We start from the raw sequence: 14,470 nt of genomic DNA, 5'->3' as shown, positions 1-14,470 counted from the left end.
TGCGAAATGTGCAAGTATCGAGACAAGTATTGTTTTTGGATATGAACGTCCAATCATAAATATTTTATCAGTCACGTTAAATCACATTTTATTATAATGTGATTCCTGAAATGTTTGAGCGTGTTCTGATACACAGCAAAAACTATGGTGTTAACCGATGTACATAGAGGACCACACCAGTTATCTTACCCCGGTGTTAAATTGGTGGTGTTAGATTTACACACATAGGTGTTATTACAACACCTTTGGTTGTTACATTTACACTCTTTGGTGTTATGTTCAATCTTTACGGTGTAATTTGAACACATCAGGGTGTGGTCCTCTATTAACACCAATTGGTGTCAGTTTTAACACCACAGTTTTTACAGTGTACCTTGAACATTTCTATCGATTTCGTCAACTCCTTGACTTCACTATGTTCTCCATTACATAACTGTTTTGCTAAGAGACGATATGTGTAGTACAGCCCACTATTTTGGTCATTTGTATTGTCATTTTTTTATGAAGATCAAAATGGTCACTGCAGTTCATATCGAAGTTAAAAATACATTTTACTTTTTTTTATCAAAATGGATATATATATCAGGACTCTAGATTACAACACAGATGTCTATTTGATGCCTTTTTAAAAACACACACACACACATATAAAAATATCACCAGAGTCATGTCAACTGAAATCTATACAAAACATGAAACACACGAAACCTGCCAATTCTATACGATTAGATGTATTGTTTAAGAATCATATCCAAGTTCGACCGATATTTTAGCCAAGAAGGTTGAAATAAATTCCAAAGAATTCACAAGAACAGACATTTTATGTAATTTCTTATCTAGTTCGATTTGATATTTTCATATTTAGAATTTGCATTTTACTTCAAAAAGTCATCCGTGCTGGAATAACACTGTTTCAAGGTCAAGTCCACCCCAGAAAAATGTTGATTTTAATCAATAGAGAAAAGTCAGACAAGCATAATGCTGGAAATTTCATCAAAATATGATGTAAAATAAGAAACTTATGACATTTTAAAGTTTCGCCTATTAACAGGGATATGCACAACTTGGTGAGTCAGTCGATGAAGTCCATCACTTACTATTTCCTTTGTTTTTATTGTTTGAATTGTACAATATTTCGTTCTTATAGATTTGACAACAAGGACCAACTTGACTGAGCCATATAGTATTAACCAATGTTAATTTCACATGTTCAGGGAGGCATTAATCGTTGTATCACTTGACAATGAGGAGAAAATTAGAATATTTCATATTTCACATAATAAAATACAAAAGAAATAGTGAGTGAATGACGTCATAGTCTCCACATTTGCATACCATCCAGGATGTGCATATAACTGTTAGTGTAATTAAGCGGAACTTTAAAACGTCATAACTTTCTTATTTTACATCCGATTTCGATGAAATTTTCGTTGTTATGCTTGTTGGGTTTTTCTCTTTTTATTTAAATCAACTTTTTTTGGAGTGGACTTGTCCTTTAAAGATGTCTGCATGTGAACACATCATACAGTGTAAGTCTTAGTAGTGTGTTCACACGGTGAATTAGTCTGAAGGTGAGTTCACATTGTTTTCCACACTGTGAACACATCGTGGGAAACACTGGGTGACACATCATTTTTTCCAGCAAGGATTTTCGGTCATCATACAGGATTTCGTTAAAAATTGGCAGGTCTTTGCTAGCCTACTCGGGTTATAAAATTGAAACTAGAATAATTGTATTAATTCCAACCGCAAATTACGACTACGAAACACTATTTTATCTTGTCAGCAACTCGATCGTTCGCGACTGAATTCCCTAAACACGTTTCCCATGAGTCAATTTACTGGTGGATTCTAAAAAAAGGATCACAAAGATATTGTTTTCCAAGATTTTAATTCTTAATTTGAATTGCCCCTTTTCGTAGAATACTCTTTTAAGGTATAATCACCTTTTTCTTTTTAAATCTCATTTACCCCAGTTCTTCAATTTACGATAAAGATTTGAGAGGTGTCCTCTGTCATGCGGCCCTTATATACAGTACGCCGTTACGTCAGTAAATAAAAATTATCGATTTCAAGTCAATTTAACAGGGAAGTTGTCTGACAAATGTAATGCCACCTCACATTTTACGACTGGTCAGCAACTCGATTCAAGAGTAAAACGTAGTCTAATTTGATGCAAATATATAGAGATATAGAACATCTTACTGTGTATTTTTTTAAATCATCGAACGAACACTTGTGTTCAAATATTAGACTATGCTGCCATCATTATTATAATAAAAGCAAATTGTATATCTAGTCGTAATAATATCGTTGCAATTGTTCGATTAGCTATGATTTGAAACCAATTTGGCCTTTGGTCCCAAACAAAGGCTTGTAATCATCCAAATCAATTTGAACCTCAAATTAAAAGATACTTTTAATTCTCATTTTCTGAAAATAAGTAAAAAGCAATTTTTTTCCAAAATCGTAAGATGTCCAGAGGCACTGAGACACACAAAGTTAATGTACGGGTGAATTATATTGAGTCGAACATTATTTGCAAGCTATGAAAATGTAAGAGGAATTAACAAAAAGTGACATCCTCTCGAAATCAAGTTTACTAATCTACGCTGATGAATATCTCATTGTACGAGACCCCCCCCCCCCAGATACCCCACCCTCCAAGGACTTGCTTATACATCCTACGACGGCGACATTAGATGACAAACACGCCGAGGGTAGCTGAGAAAAGGATTGTCATTAATCCAACGGAGAGGGCAGTAGCAGTATTACAATTGTCGTCAACACAACATGAGAGCTCGTATTGGTGTTGAGCATTATAATTACTATCACCGAATTCATTCGCAGGTACGCCGTTGACTGCTTGTCTGTCATAGGTACAATAACTCCCATGGTACTGGCAACCTCGAATTATTTCAACCGCATGCTCGTATTTGGCTCTTGCAATCTTTGAAATGAATAAAGGAAAAGAAAGAAAACAACAGCAATACATATTCATTAGACAAGATGAACACCAACAACTCTCGAAATCGGGATGGTTTTTTTTTCCACAAGAAATGTCATCAACGATTCCTTTTCCAATGTTTAGAGCACCGAAAAAGAAAGATGAACAAAATTTTAAATAATACATTAACTTGTCTGAGTCAGATGTCTATTCTTTGCGCATTTGAATACTATTCACTTCGTTGAAAGCTACGGGGGGGGGGGGCTGAGTCGGGGTACATATCCCATCCTCCTAGTAGGCATGTAAGCAGGACGCGCGTTTCCGTTTTACACCCTGGCGAAGGCATTTTCCGGAAAAGTAGCCAAAAAGCGACTAGTGAAGAGTCTACGTCTACATTTGTTTACATTATCAGCTGGGCGCGCGATCCAATGTCCGCACCGAAGTTATCCGCAGATGCAGCTGAGCTTATACTTTCCAGGTTCAATACGAATGTTTGCCTTGATCATTTGCCTCAGTTGCCGATTTGCTGATGTCTGTCTTTCTCTCTATCTGTCTATATATCTATCTCTCAAATTCTATCTCTATCTATCTATGTAACTGCAGTATCTATCTTTCTAATAATCTTCTCTGTCTCTCTCATTCTTTATCTAACATCTATCTATCTCAAATTCTCTGTGTCTCTCTATCCATCCATCTGTCTGTCTTTCTCTATTTCTCTCTCTCTACCTACCTATACAGTATCTATCTGTTAATTTGTCGCTCTTCTCTCTCATTCTTGATCTATCTGACATCTATCTATCTCTCAAATTCTCTATCTATCTCTCTATCCATCTATCTATCTATCCATCTGTCTGTCTCTATTTCTCTCTATCTATTTATCTATTTTTTAACTAGAGTATCTATCTATTTGTTAATAATCTTCTCTATCTCTCTCATTCTTTAATTATCTATTTAATATCTCTCTCTATCTATTTATCCATCTGTCTATCTTTCTCTTATTCTCTCTATCTATTTATCTATCTATTTTTTAACTTATCTATCTGTTAATTTGTTAATATTCTTTGTCTCTCTCCCTCTTTATCTATCTAACATCTATCTATCTCTATCCATCTGTCTGTCTTTCTCTGTTTCTCTCTATCTATATCTATCTATCTGTTAATTTGTCTATCTTCTCTGTCTCTCTCATTCTTTATCTTTCTATCTATCTAACATCTATCTATCTGTCTCTCAAATTCTCTATCTCTCTCCTTCTCTATAGCATCTGTCTGTCTTTTTTCTCTCTTTCTCTTTGTCCGTCCATATTTCTATCTACAACATCTCTCTCTCTCTCTCTATCTATCTATCCTTCTCTCTCTCCCCCTCACCCTCTATATATCGACCTCTCTGTCTCTCCCCCTCTCTCTATTTATCTATCTATCCATCCATCTCTCCCTCTTTCTCTCTCTTTCTATCTATCTATCTATCCACCTCTCTCTCTCTATTTCTATCTATCTGTCTATGTTGTCTCTATCTATTTATCAGTCTTCTATATATCTATCTTTCGGCAGCTTCTAAGTGTATCAATCCATCAAACTTCTTTGTCTTTCCATTATAAGTATCTGTTTATTTTTATTTTGTCTGTCATTCTATTCATTTAGTTAATAATTTATTTTTAGAAAAAAACTATCATAAACAACGCGACTGCAAAAGCATGTTCGGATTTCACTCCTGACTGCCGCTCTCTCTGTAGATGTGCCGAGGAACTCTGTGATCTGATCAGTAACTGTGCAAATTGCATGCGGTGGTGGACTCGCCTGTGTCGCACGCTGCATGCAACCAGCGACGTGTGTAGACTCTTCAGTAGTCGCTTTTTGGCTACTTTTCCGGAAAATGCCTTCGCCAGGGTGTAAAACGGAAACGCGCAAACAGCTCGGGGTTGGTGGGGGTATATATCTATAGCGCCTCCCCCTGCAACTTGTGAGTTATAATGAGGATGAGAGGCGATATGATCGCAAGAAATGATACACTCTTTGTTTGTTATCAATTTTCTTTTATTTACTTTGTTTAATCTTATGCGAATTCAAAGGTAATAAATCACTTCGAACAAAATTAAACATCTTGACAAGAAGTACTATAACGCCACACAATATATATTTTAGCCATTGATGGAAGTCAAACAAGTAGAACTTGTAGCCGCAATACCATAGGAAGCGAACAAAATATGTGAATTGAACACTATATTTTCACATTAGAATGAGGGGCGTCTATTAGGGGCGTCTAAATGAGGGGCGTCTATACATGAGACGTTTTCTTTTCTTTTAACACATTTAGTCAGATTATGTATCGAATGCAAGGTATCAATCGTTTCAGGAGAACCCACTCTTTCTTTTGAAACAAAAAAATTAAACTTTTCTTCAATTAACCCTCAGTATTACGCGACTACACTTCTACACTGTCGTTGCTATGACTGAGCGTCGTCTGCTAGAAATCATTGGTGAGAATGCTTCAAACAGTTTTACACAAAGTGATATGTTATGTTCAACATAACTCGACATTTAGAGCATTGTTTTCTTACTATGCTGAAAGGACACTTTTAAGTGCATATTCAATGCTTATGAAAATACCACATTTGAGCAAAAAACAAAGACTTTCCAGAGGAACAAAAAGTCTCTTAATTACGAAATCAACAGACGTTATTGTCATGTACTCCCCATTAAAAGCCCCCCCCCCCCCCGTGTTGACACGTTGGTAATGTTCCTTGATCGCAAGTGGTGATTGATCACGACTTGCAAGCTGTAACTATTGGCAGATTGGTATTCCATGACCACCGGCAACATGATAAAGAACAGCTAGGTGCCTTGGGAAAGTATCTGGAAGGTTTGTTGGCTAGCAAGTAGTGTTTTGGGCATATCCGTCAACATTTATGCTACACACACTGACGTCACAATCACTAAACAGTATTACGGATCAGCTGATACTATGAGGTCTGTATTTTACAACCAAAACTGTTAGAACGTCAAGCTATATATCGGAGAAAACGACTGCATATTGTGCATCCTCTGAGCTGATACCAACACGGACTCCATTGTTTAATCTAATATCTCTTTTGTGTGTTTTCCTCTTCAATTAGATCTTTAAAAATATCATTTTAAAAAGCAACTTCTTATACTCACGTAGCATAGACCAGGACAGTCAACACTGTACACTTGCGAGTCCGAGGCATCTGCATCAAAGTCACTTGGTCCGCAACGAGCATCACTCCGGGTCCCTCGTATGTCCGAATATTGGCAACGGTAACAAGGTCGGGTTAGCATATTATCTACAAGGTGGGTATTTAAAGAGGCAGTGTTGCAAAAGTCACCATTGCAGCAACTAATGCAATCTCTAGGGGTTTTCCGACAGTCGTTTGCTTGGCAAGCGTCATCTTCCATGCATCCACGAGAGTATCTGATACGACCTCCGCCAAACAAACCTAAACTTGAAGTTATCTCACTTTGCACCTGTTTAGAGAGAGATACAAACGATTTTAGGGGAAAGTGTAACATACTAGTTTAGAGACCTATTCGTAATGAATGATTGTAACTTTTTTGCTGCGGACTTCCACCTGGGTGTGCGTATTTGTATTATTGATTGAATCATTATGTTTTACACCCAAGGTATGATTTTAGAAGGTCAATAGGGGTCAATAGAAAATAATTATATTCAATAACTGCATTTTATGGAGAATAATTTGCATTGTTATGATCCTCGAGACGGGCATTGAAATCTTGTCATTGGCCTTTAATTATCAAAGTAAAAATAAAAATTACAAATTAAAAAAAAAATACAAATTTTCGTCGCATGTGATGAGCGTACCCCCTGTGCCATTGAGAGATGCTAGTTCAGGCTTCTGGAAACACTTCTATCCGGGGGGGGGGGCTAGTCGAATTATAACACGATACCTATGTGCCACACCAAAGTCGAAAAGGGGGGCTCTGGAACTAAATGGTATAAAAATAGGGGTATCCAAAACAGCTCTAGGATCAACGATTGCTAAAATAGCAATGCTCTGGAACTGACGCATCAGAAATGCTGGGCGCGCACTGAAACAAGGAACCACAAATTTGAGGGTCTCTGGAACAGAAAAACTTGGAATTTCAGTCTCACTCGATAATACAGGTTGCAAGCTGGTTAAAGAAGAGAATCGAAATTAGAGATCTGGGTCTGGAAATTCGATGGTAATTCAACTGAAAAATATGACGTCACCCTTAGCTCGACACCCCCCCCCCCATCCAAGAAAAAGCAAAAGTATCTCGATAACGCCCCTGTATTATTTGTGATCTTATTTGAGTACATTTCAGTTTAAGCCTAAAATTATTTATTTTGAAAATTATGTCATTTCTTATCAGGATGATGAGAGAATTGATTTGGTGACTTACGTAGCATTTCATAGTCGCTCCACATGTCGCGTTCATCGTTGAGGATGACGGCGTTTTGCAGTCGTTTGGATCACTCTCTGTCTCGCCATCATTATAATCATAATTGCAATCGTAGCATTCAACTTGAGCAGACACCACAGACAGAGAACCTGCATGATTAGAATGGTTTAATTATCTTTTGTTTTTTTATCTTTTCGATGAAACAGAATAGTATTTGATAGTGCGTTTGTCATTTTACAACTCGGGTACGATTTCTTGCAGCTAGACGGGATAGATACGAGATACTTTCTATCTCTTCCCCATAGGTAGTCAATCATTATATCCGCTCTTTTGATAGCTGTAACATGTACATGTTATCCTCGTGCTTCCTTTCTTTATTTCGGCATATTAAGTACTCAAATTAATTGATTTCCCATAAGTTATCTAGATGAGTGTATTGATAAGAAATGAAGCTTAAGGGCTGGTCCCACTGGCTGACGGACACAAAACGTATTCATAACGGATACAGCGGACAAGCAAAGTTTAGGGGTGGCTCCATCCGTTTTCATCCGCTTCAGACAATGGCCATAATGGGCGAATAATGAAATCAACAGTGGACGGATGCTAGATGGATATAGAGCGTATGAAGCACGTATGCAAAGAGTACACAACGGATTTATAACGTTTTCTAACAGATGGCAAGATCCTTTTCCGCTTTACATCTTCTCTGCAGACCTGGTCTCACTAGCTGACGGACGTAAAACGTATTCATAAAGGATACAGCGGACGAGCAAAATTTCCATCCGTTTTCATCCGCTCAAGAAATTTGCGAATACATCACGGAAAATAACAAACGTGGGTAGTATGTAGCGCAGATGTTAAACGGTTGTTTATCGGAAACCTTGCGGTTGAAAACGGATGGAAGTGGATGGCAGCTCCGAAGGGGTTACCGGGGTTTCGAATACTTTATTTACGAGATGCATACGCTTAAGGCCTGGTCACACCGCCCCCACAGTGGGCCAGGAGAGAGCAAAAGTGCACCAAAACTGGTTTTTGGTCATGAAACAAATTTTGTTTTTTTCATGTTCTAAGCTAAGATAAGAACCTGTAGGATGTCTCCATACAGTATTTCTCCATGAAATTAATTACTAGTTGCCCATTTTATTCAATATTACCGGAAAATGACCCTTTACCCCTACCGCATGTGAAAATGACACGTTTTTAGATATTTCACTGTTTTAACAAAACGGATTGCTTAATTTATTTCTAATTCACGGTACTCTTTGATGAATGATTGTTTTAAGTGATCAAAAATTTTCAAGATAAAATGATAATCCCTTCAGAGGTAAATTTGGACGAAACCATTTGACAATGGGGGGTTTTAGCAATTTTTTTTCATGAGTATTTCTTTTACAAATTGCTGCCGATTGCTGCGTTGTAAATACCATGACGGTCTTTGTTATAGTCCATGCTTTACAATGATACCAAATTTAGCTGCATATACGTGCATTTTCTGGAGATATAACCAATTTTCCAACCACATGTTCGCCGTATTTATCACAAAAATCGTTCCAAGTTAGTGTCCCATTATGCGCGTGCCGAACGTTGCGGGACCGTATAAGACCGTATCTCTTGCCCTTTTTACACAGGATTTTCTTAACCCCGGACTATCGCTAACCCCGTACTATCCTTAACCCGTACTATTTTTTTTCCTTTTCACACATGCCAAATTGTTATTGCTAATCCCGGATAAGGAATGCTTGCTTTTCACACACGAAACTCGCTAACCCCGGACTAGTGGTTTTTGTCGATCATTCGTAGTACAAGTGCTTCACTCGTACACTTTTTACACACGCTACAATTTCCTTAAAGGTATTGTTTAACTTTGTGAGCAGCCAATTTAAAAAATTCTCAAACCAAGATGAAACATGTGTACAAGTGCATGTATTAGAACTAATAAACCCTGAAAACAACCATTATTGAGAATGAAAAGCTAAATCTACAAGGCAAACCCCGATTTTGTAAATAGGCGTCTTATAGACACCTAACTAGTACACATAAGTGTATGAGATGAAATTAAGATGGTCACTTTTTATTTCAATTTTTGAAGCACTAAATAATTATTTTTGAACGCAATTTTTTCTGGGCTTCATTTTTGTAACATATCACAGACACAGGTGACAAGTGTGACCTTCTAGCTCAGATTTTTTAAAAGTCAAACCAATGTTAACCAATCACTTTAACCCCGTATTATAGGTGGGGCCAAATTGCCATTTAGCCCCACCTATAGTACGGGGTTAAGCTTAGCCCACTTTCGTTTTACACATGCGATCTTAACCCCGTACTATTGCTCTTAGCACCGCAATTGGTGGGATAACCCTGCTTTTTTGCAAGGCCAAATAATCCCGTACTATAGGTGGGGTTAGCCGACTTTGCAAAAATGCTGTGTAAAAAGAAAGTGGGCTAAGCTTAACCCCGTACTATACATGCAAAAGGTGGAGCTAAATTGCCATTTAGCCCCACCTATAGTACGGGGTTAAGGAATTTTAGCCTGTGTAAAAAGGGTATTAGTGAAACTCACAGTCGCGTGGTGGGAGAGAGAGAGAGAGGGGGGGGGGATGTCTAGCTCAAGTGTCTGATTCTTTTGACTGGTATCTTCCTTAAATATTTTCGTTAAACATACGTAAAGACAAGCTTTCACTTCCACTTCCACTAACTATATAATAATACAAACATGTAAAACGACTTCATTTTGATGTCAAACTGTTCCATCCCGTGTTGCATATCTGATATGCTGTCATTCTTAGAAGATTAATTCTTCAGGTAAGATTCCCGGGTAACATTATTAATTTGTTTTGTTCATAAACCAAGTCCATATCGCTATCATAAACCAAGTCCTAATGTATATCGCTATAACACACATGACTAGGGATGTGATTGGTCACTCAGTTTTCTGCTAAAATATGAAAATGTGTAAAGGACAGATACGTGGGATCTATACATGTATAAGTTGCATTATCATTATTGGTATTTATCCCCCCCCCCCAAAAAAAAAAAAAGAGAAAAAAAATGAATGGTTTGTAACTTGGCTCATTCAAAATTTGCTATAAATTAAAAATCAATCAAGAAGGAAGTGCATATTATCATTTCAAGGATTGATGTTTGGTTTATGACTCTTATTAACTTTATATGTATTCCACAGACTAATGGTAACAAGTAACATTGTGATTAGTAGCAACGAGTACAACAAGCACATCCTCTTCCTTCTGATGTTCAAAGTATGATAAAATCCTCTCACCAAAGACATAATGATTGGTGAGATAGCAGAGAGAGACTCTGTTTCAGAATTAATTTTGTATACGCTGTTCTTGGTGAAATAGGTAGGCCTTGTACCGATTAACCTGCAGAGGACCCGGCCTCTATTATTTATCATTGGGATAATCATTTTAAAGATTTCACTGTCCACTTTTGGTATCAATCCATTTTAATTCATGTAGGTGTGGTTAATCATTGTACCCAGGGAATGAAAATACTCCTTTGCATTTTTTTTTACAATTTCACTTTGAATTTTACAATTCCGGATTCATGGTAGGGCGCCCTCTTTAAGCGATACTCAAGTCACAAATTGAATTGTTTGTACCCCGAGCACAGACTTTTTTTGTTTGTTTGCCTGTTTATGTGTTTGCTGTTTGCTAATATGCTTCCTTATTGCTGAAATTTCTCTAAAACTAGTTTCTGAAAATTTGAAACTTATTGTAGAATATAGGTAATATAGGAGCACCTCGAGCACCTAACAAGGTGGATATGTGCGCATTATAAACATGATAAATACCCTATATTATTAGAATTAGAAACATGTAATTTCTTCTCAAATGTTAATAGCCAATCAGAAAACAGTATTTTAACGACGTCATAAATATTTGAAAATACTTTTATTGAATTCTACGGGTGAAATTACCCCTATCTACAAAATTTAACCGTACAAATATGTCAATAAAGGGTTTTGGCGCACTTTCGGTTCATTCTGGCCCACTGTGCGCCCGAGCGTTGTTGGAGCGGTCGTGGAGCGGTAGGGAGAGGGGGTCGAATTTCGCTCACAAAATTGGGGGAAAATAAAAAACAAAAATCGAAAAAAAAAACAATCGAAATCGAAAATGGTGAACGGTAGCGAGCAGTGATGGGTTTTTTTTCTCTCCGCTCCACGACCGCTCCAACAATGCTCGGGCGGTGTGACCAAGGCCTTTACATCCTTTCTATTTCTGCGATCCGATTTCAGAATAAAATGTAGTAGAATTTGATGCCAATATTGAAACTAGGAATATCTTACTGTGTAATGTTCTAAATCATCGTACGAACATTTATGTTCAAATTTGTGACTATGCTATCATCTTTCTTAATATAAAATTGAATTTAATATCTAGTCGTAATGACGTCATAGCAGTCGTACGATTGGCTACGATTTGAAACTAATTTGGCCTTTACTACAAAATAAAGGCTTTCAATCTTTCAAAATGGTCATATTATAATTCTTTCAATTAATCTTATACTCAAATAAAATGATATGTTCCATTTACATTTTCAGAAATTAAGCAAAATGCCATTAGTTCAAAAATTGTATCGCGAACAGTCGTAAGGTGTGCGGTGGCATTAAGGCGCATGAAGCACAATTATGAATTCACTTGAGCAAGCCATTAATGATTTTATAAACAATGCTCTTTTATTCTACATTCAAATAAATGAAAATGCTCTGTGCATTCTTTGTAATTATGTATGCACTATTTTCTTATTGAAAATATATCACAAAAACAATAAATAAATGAATAAATTACAGCACAAATTTGGTCTTATGTACACCCACATCATCACCATTGTTGCAATCAACCTCAACTTTATTATTGAAATCTGCTTATGACAACAATCTTTCTCCTGAAAATTATGAATGTTATAATATTTAGGTAGTAGGACACATTTTGTAACAGTTTTTCTCAATGATACATGCTAAAAATAATAAATTATCTTTGTTACTTAATGAAAATAGTGTTATACGAATGCAGAAGGAAAAACCCAAATAAAATCAATTGTAACCTATGAAACTACGAATAATTATGAATGGCGGAATGCATTTACAAAGAAAGAAACTTCCCCCAGAATAGCATTTTCCTTGTGAGTAGAAATCACTTATAAATTCATAAAATCTTATGTTTTGCATTTTTTGATTTTATTTAAGGAATGTCTTACCTAACACTACGAAAGCGAAGAAACACAATTTCATCCTTGAATCCATTCTGCTGTTTAGATGTAAAATTAATGCTTTGGAGATTCAGATTTGTTTTATCGATCAGTTTGTTAGAGTCGATCATAAACACGTCTGATTGGCAGAAATACATCGAACAAAGTGACAGATAAGTAAACATCAAGTCATTTTACTGAATTACCCACGTGATGAGTTAAGTGCTGGTAGCGTAGTGATTTATCCCGTGGTGTAAACACAAGAGTAGTCATAGCAACCAAACACAGAAGGATGATAATAAACTATTATACACATATTCTATTCATAAAAAAAGAAAGCAATGTAATATACTTTTCTATGGTTGAACTCGATAATGAGTATTGATCTGTACATAACTTATTCTCCCCCACGAAGATGATCTTCAGAAATTCATTTTGAAAACACCCGGGCTTTTCAAGGGACATGCAGTCCCGTATTTATCCCGCGTCCCGTATGACCATGTCCGGCCAACGCCGCTTTGTCCCGTTTTTAACGATTTTGCACACATTCTTTGAGAATATTCATGCATTCCACTTATTCTTATAGGCGTAGAAAATAATGAAAAATGAAAATAAACTCACGATTAACAATTCTGTAAATCTTTTTTTTTTCTTTTTGATTTGTTTTTCGTGACACCTATACTATGTAGAGTAAGGTTCCTTATCAGCAGTAGTTATGAACTCAGTATGTATGTGCATGATCCTCGATGTTCGTTATAACAACAGACTATTCATAATCTTTGTATCTGTTATTGGTACATATAGGCCTATATATTGCTATATCATTTCATCTTGATTAGTGGCGTAATGAGTCACTTAGGGTCAAAATATTATTATGTGGGACGAATTTAAAAAGTCACGAGCGAGCTAAAAAAATTTCCTTTCTGATATATATATTTTTTTACATAATATCGAACAAATAAAATCAAATTATATCATGTACATTTTCTGCTCCATTCCTAATTTTTTTGTGGGACAAGTTAAAAAAATGAAATCTGCCACAGATGGCATTTACCTTTTGGATGAAGAATATCATATAAGCTATTGTCAGTTTAGTGAAAAACCTTATCGTGAATCTTTAATTATTTTATATGTCAATGAAGAATGCCTCGTCAAAAATAAATTTGAAAATTTTATGTGCATATGTTTGCACTCGAATAATCGGGAAGTATTCTTTGCAGTGATGTAAAATCCGATTTTTGAAAAAGTAAGGAATGACTCGATGATATTCATCCAGAATTCAGAAGTAAAATGAAGTCATTGTTCTCTATACAAGCGCTTCAGTATATTTTCTTTATTTTTTATTTGATTCATTATATCACATTCCATAAAACATCTTAAGTAAATTAAAACATAGTGACAATAATTACATTCGCTGTCTTATAATGTATATGAAAAGCGTGAAATATGAGGAACCTATTAAAAAGCATAGTTTGTAAGCATAGGTTTCCATAAAAAACTGTAATTGATTTTGTTAAAAATGCCCCTTTTTTATTTAGACCAACATAAAAGTTAATATTATTCACAAGAACATGAATACTGACTTTCTTTTAAAGATTTCGTGGGTATTCTGTTTATTTGATTTTATATGTTTTTTCCTTAAATGATAACACGGGTACTCAAAATTCAGCGCGGTACTAGAGCCCTAAACCCTCTCCCCCCCCCCCAATAAAAACACGGGGATTTTATGAAGAAAAAAACTTTAGTCATCAGTGAGGCAAAAAGAAAAATCCTATATTGTACATGCCACGTATACCCCCCACTCTCCGAAAAGTGTGGGGGTATATCCCCAATCCCCTCGGGGTTTATGCTTTTGGTGTAAACATAACAGCAGTCATAGCAACCAAACACAGAAGGATGAAGATAACTCCTATTATGC

General features: G+C 36.2%; 1 protein-coding gene across 1 annotated transcript; it reads right to left on the bottom strand.

The window, feature by feature from the left end:
• Positions 1-1,461: 1,461 nt before the first annotated feature.
• On the bottom strand, positions 1,462-12,761 carry LOC121406909. The gene is made up of 4 exons (XM_041597783.1): positions 12,562-12,761; positions 7,345-7,493; positions 6,100-6,426; positions 1,462-2,950 (listed from the first exon to the last, which is right to left on the bottom strand). The coding sequence occupies exons 1-4, from the start codon at positions 12,605-12,607 to the stop codon at positions 2,699-2,701; spliced, it is 774 nt and encodes a 257-aa protein (XP_041453717.1). The 5' UTR covers positions 12,608-12,761; the 3' UTR covers positions 1,462-2,698.
• Positions 12,762-14,470: the final 1,709 nt, after the last annotated feature.

Source organism: Lytechinus variegatus, chromosome 2, assembly GCF_018143015.1.
Source record: "Lytechinus variegatus isolate NC3 chromosome 2, Lvar_3.0, whole genome shotgun sequence".
Lineage (NCBI taxonomy): Eukaryota > Metazoa > Echinodermata > Echinoidea > Temnopleuroida > Toxopneustidae > Lytechinus > Lytechinus variegatus.
This window is presented reverse-complemented; position numbering and strand designations above follow the sequence as displayed.

Excerpts from the sequence above, each read along its gene's own strand:
- LOC121406909 (XM_041597783.1), bottom strand. The coding sequence starts at position 12,607 with ATGGATTCAAGGATGAAATTGTGTTTCTTCGCTTTCGTAGTGTTAG. Across the intron at positions 7,494-12,561 it reads CTTCGCTTTCGTAGTGTTAG|GTTCTCTGTCTGTGGTGTCT; the intron begins GTAAGACATTCC and ends CTAATCATGCAG. Across the intron at positions 2,951-6,099 it reads ACTGTCCTGGTCTATGCTAC|ATTGCAAGAGCCAAATACGA; the intron begins GTGAGTATAAGA and ends TTCATTTCAAAG.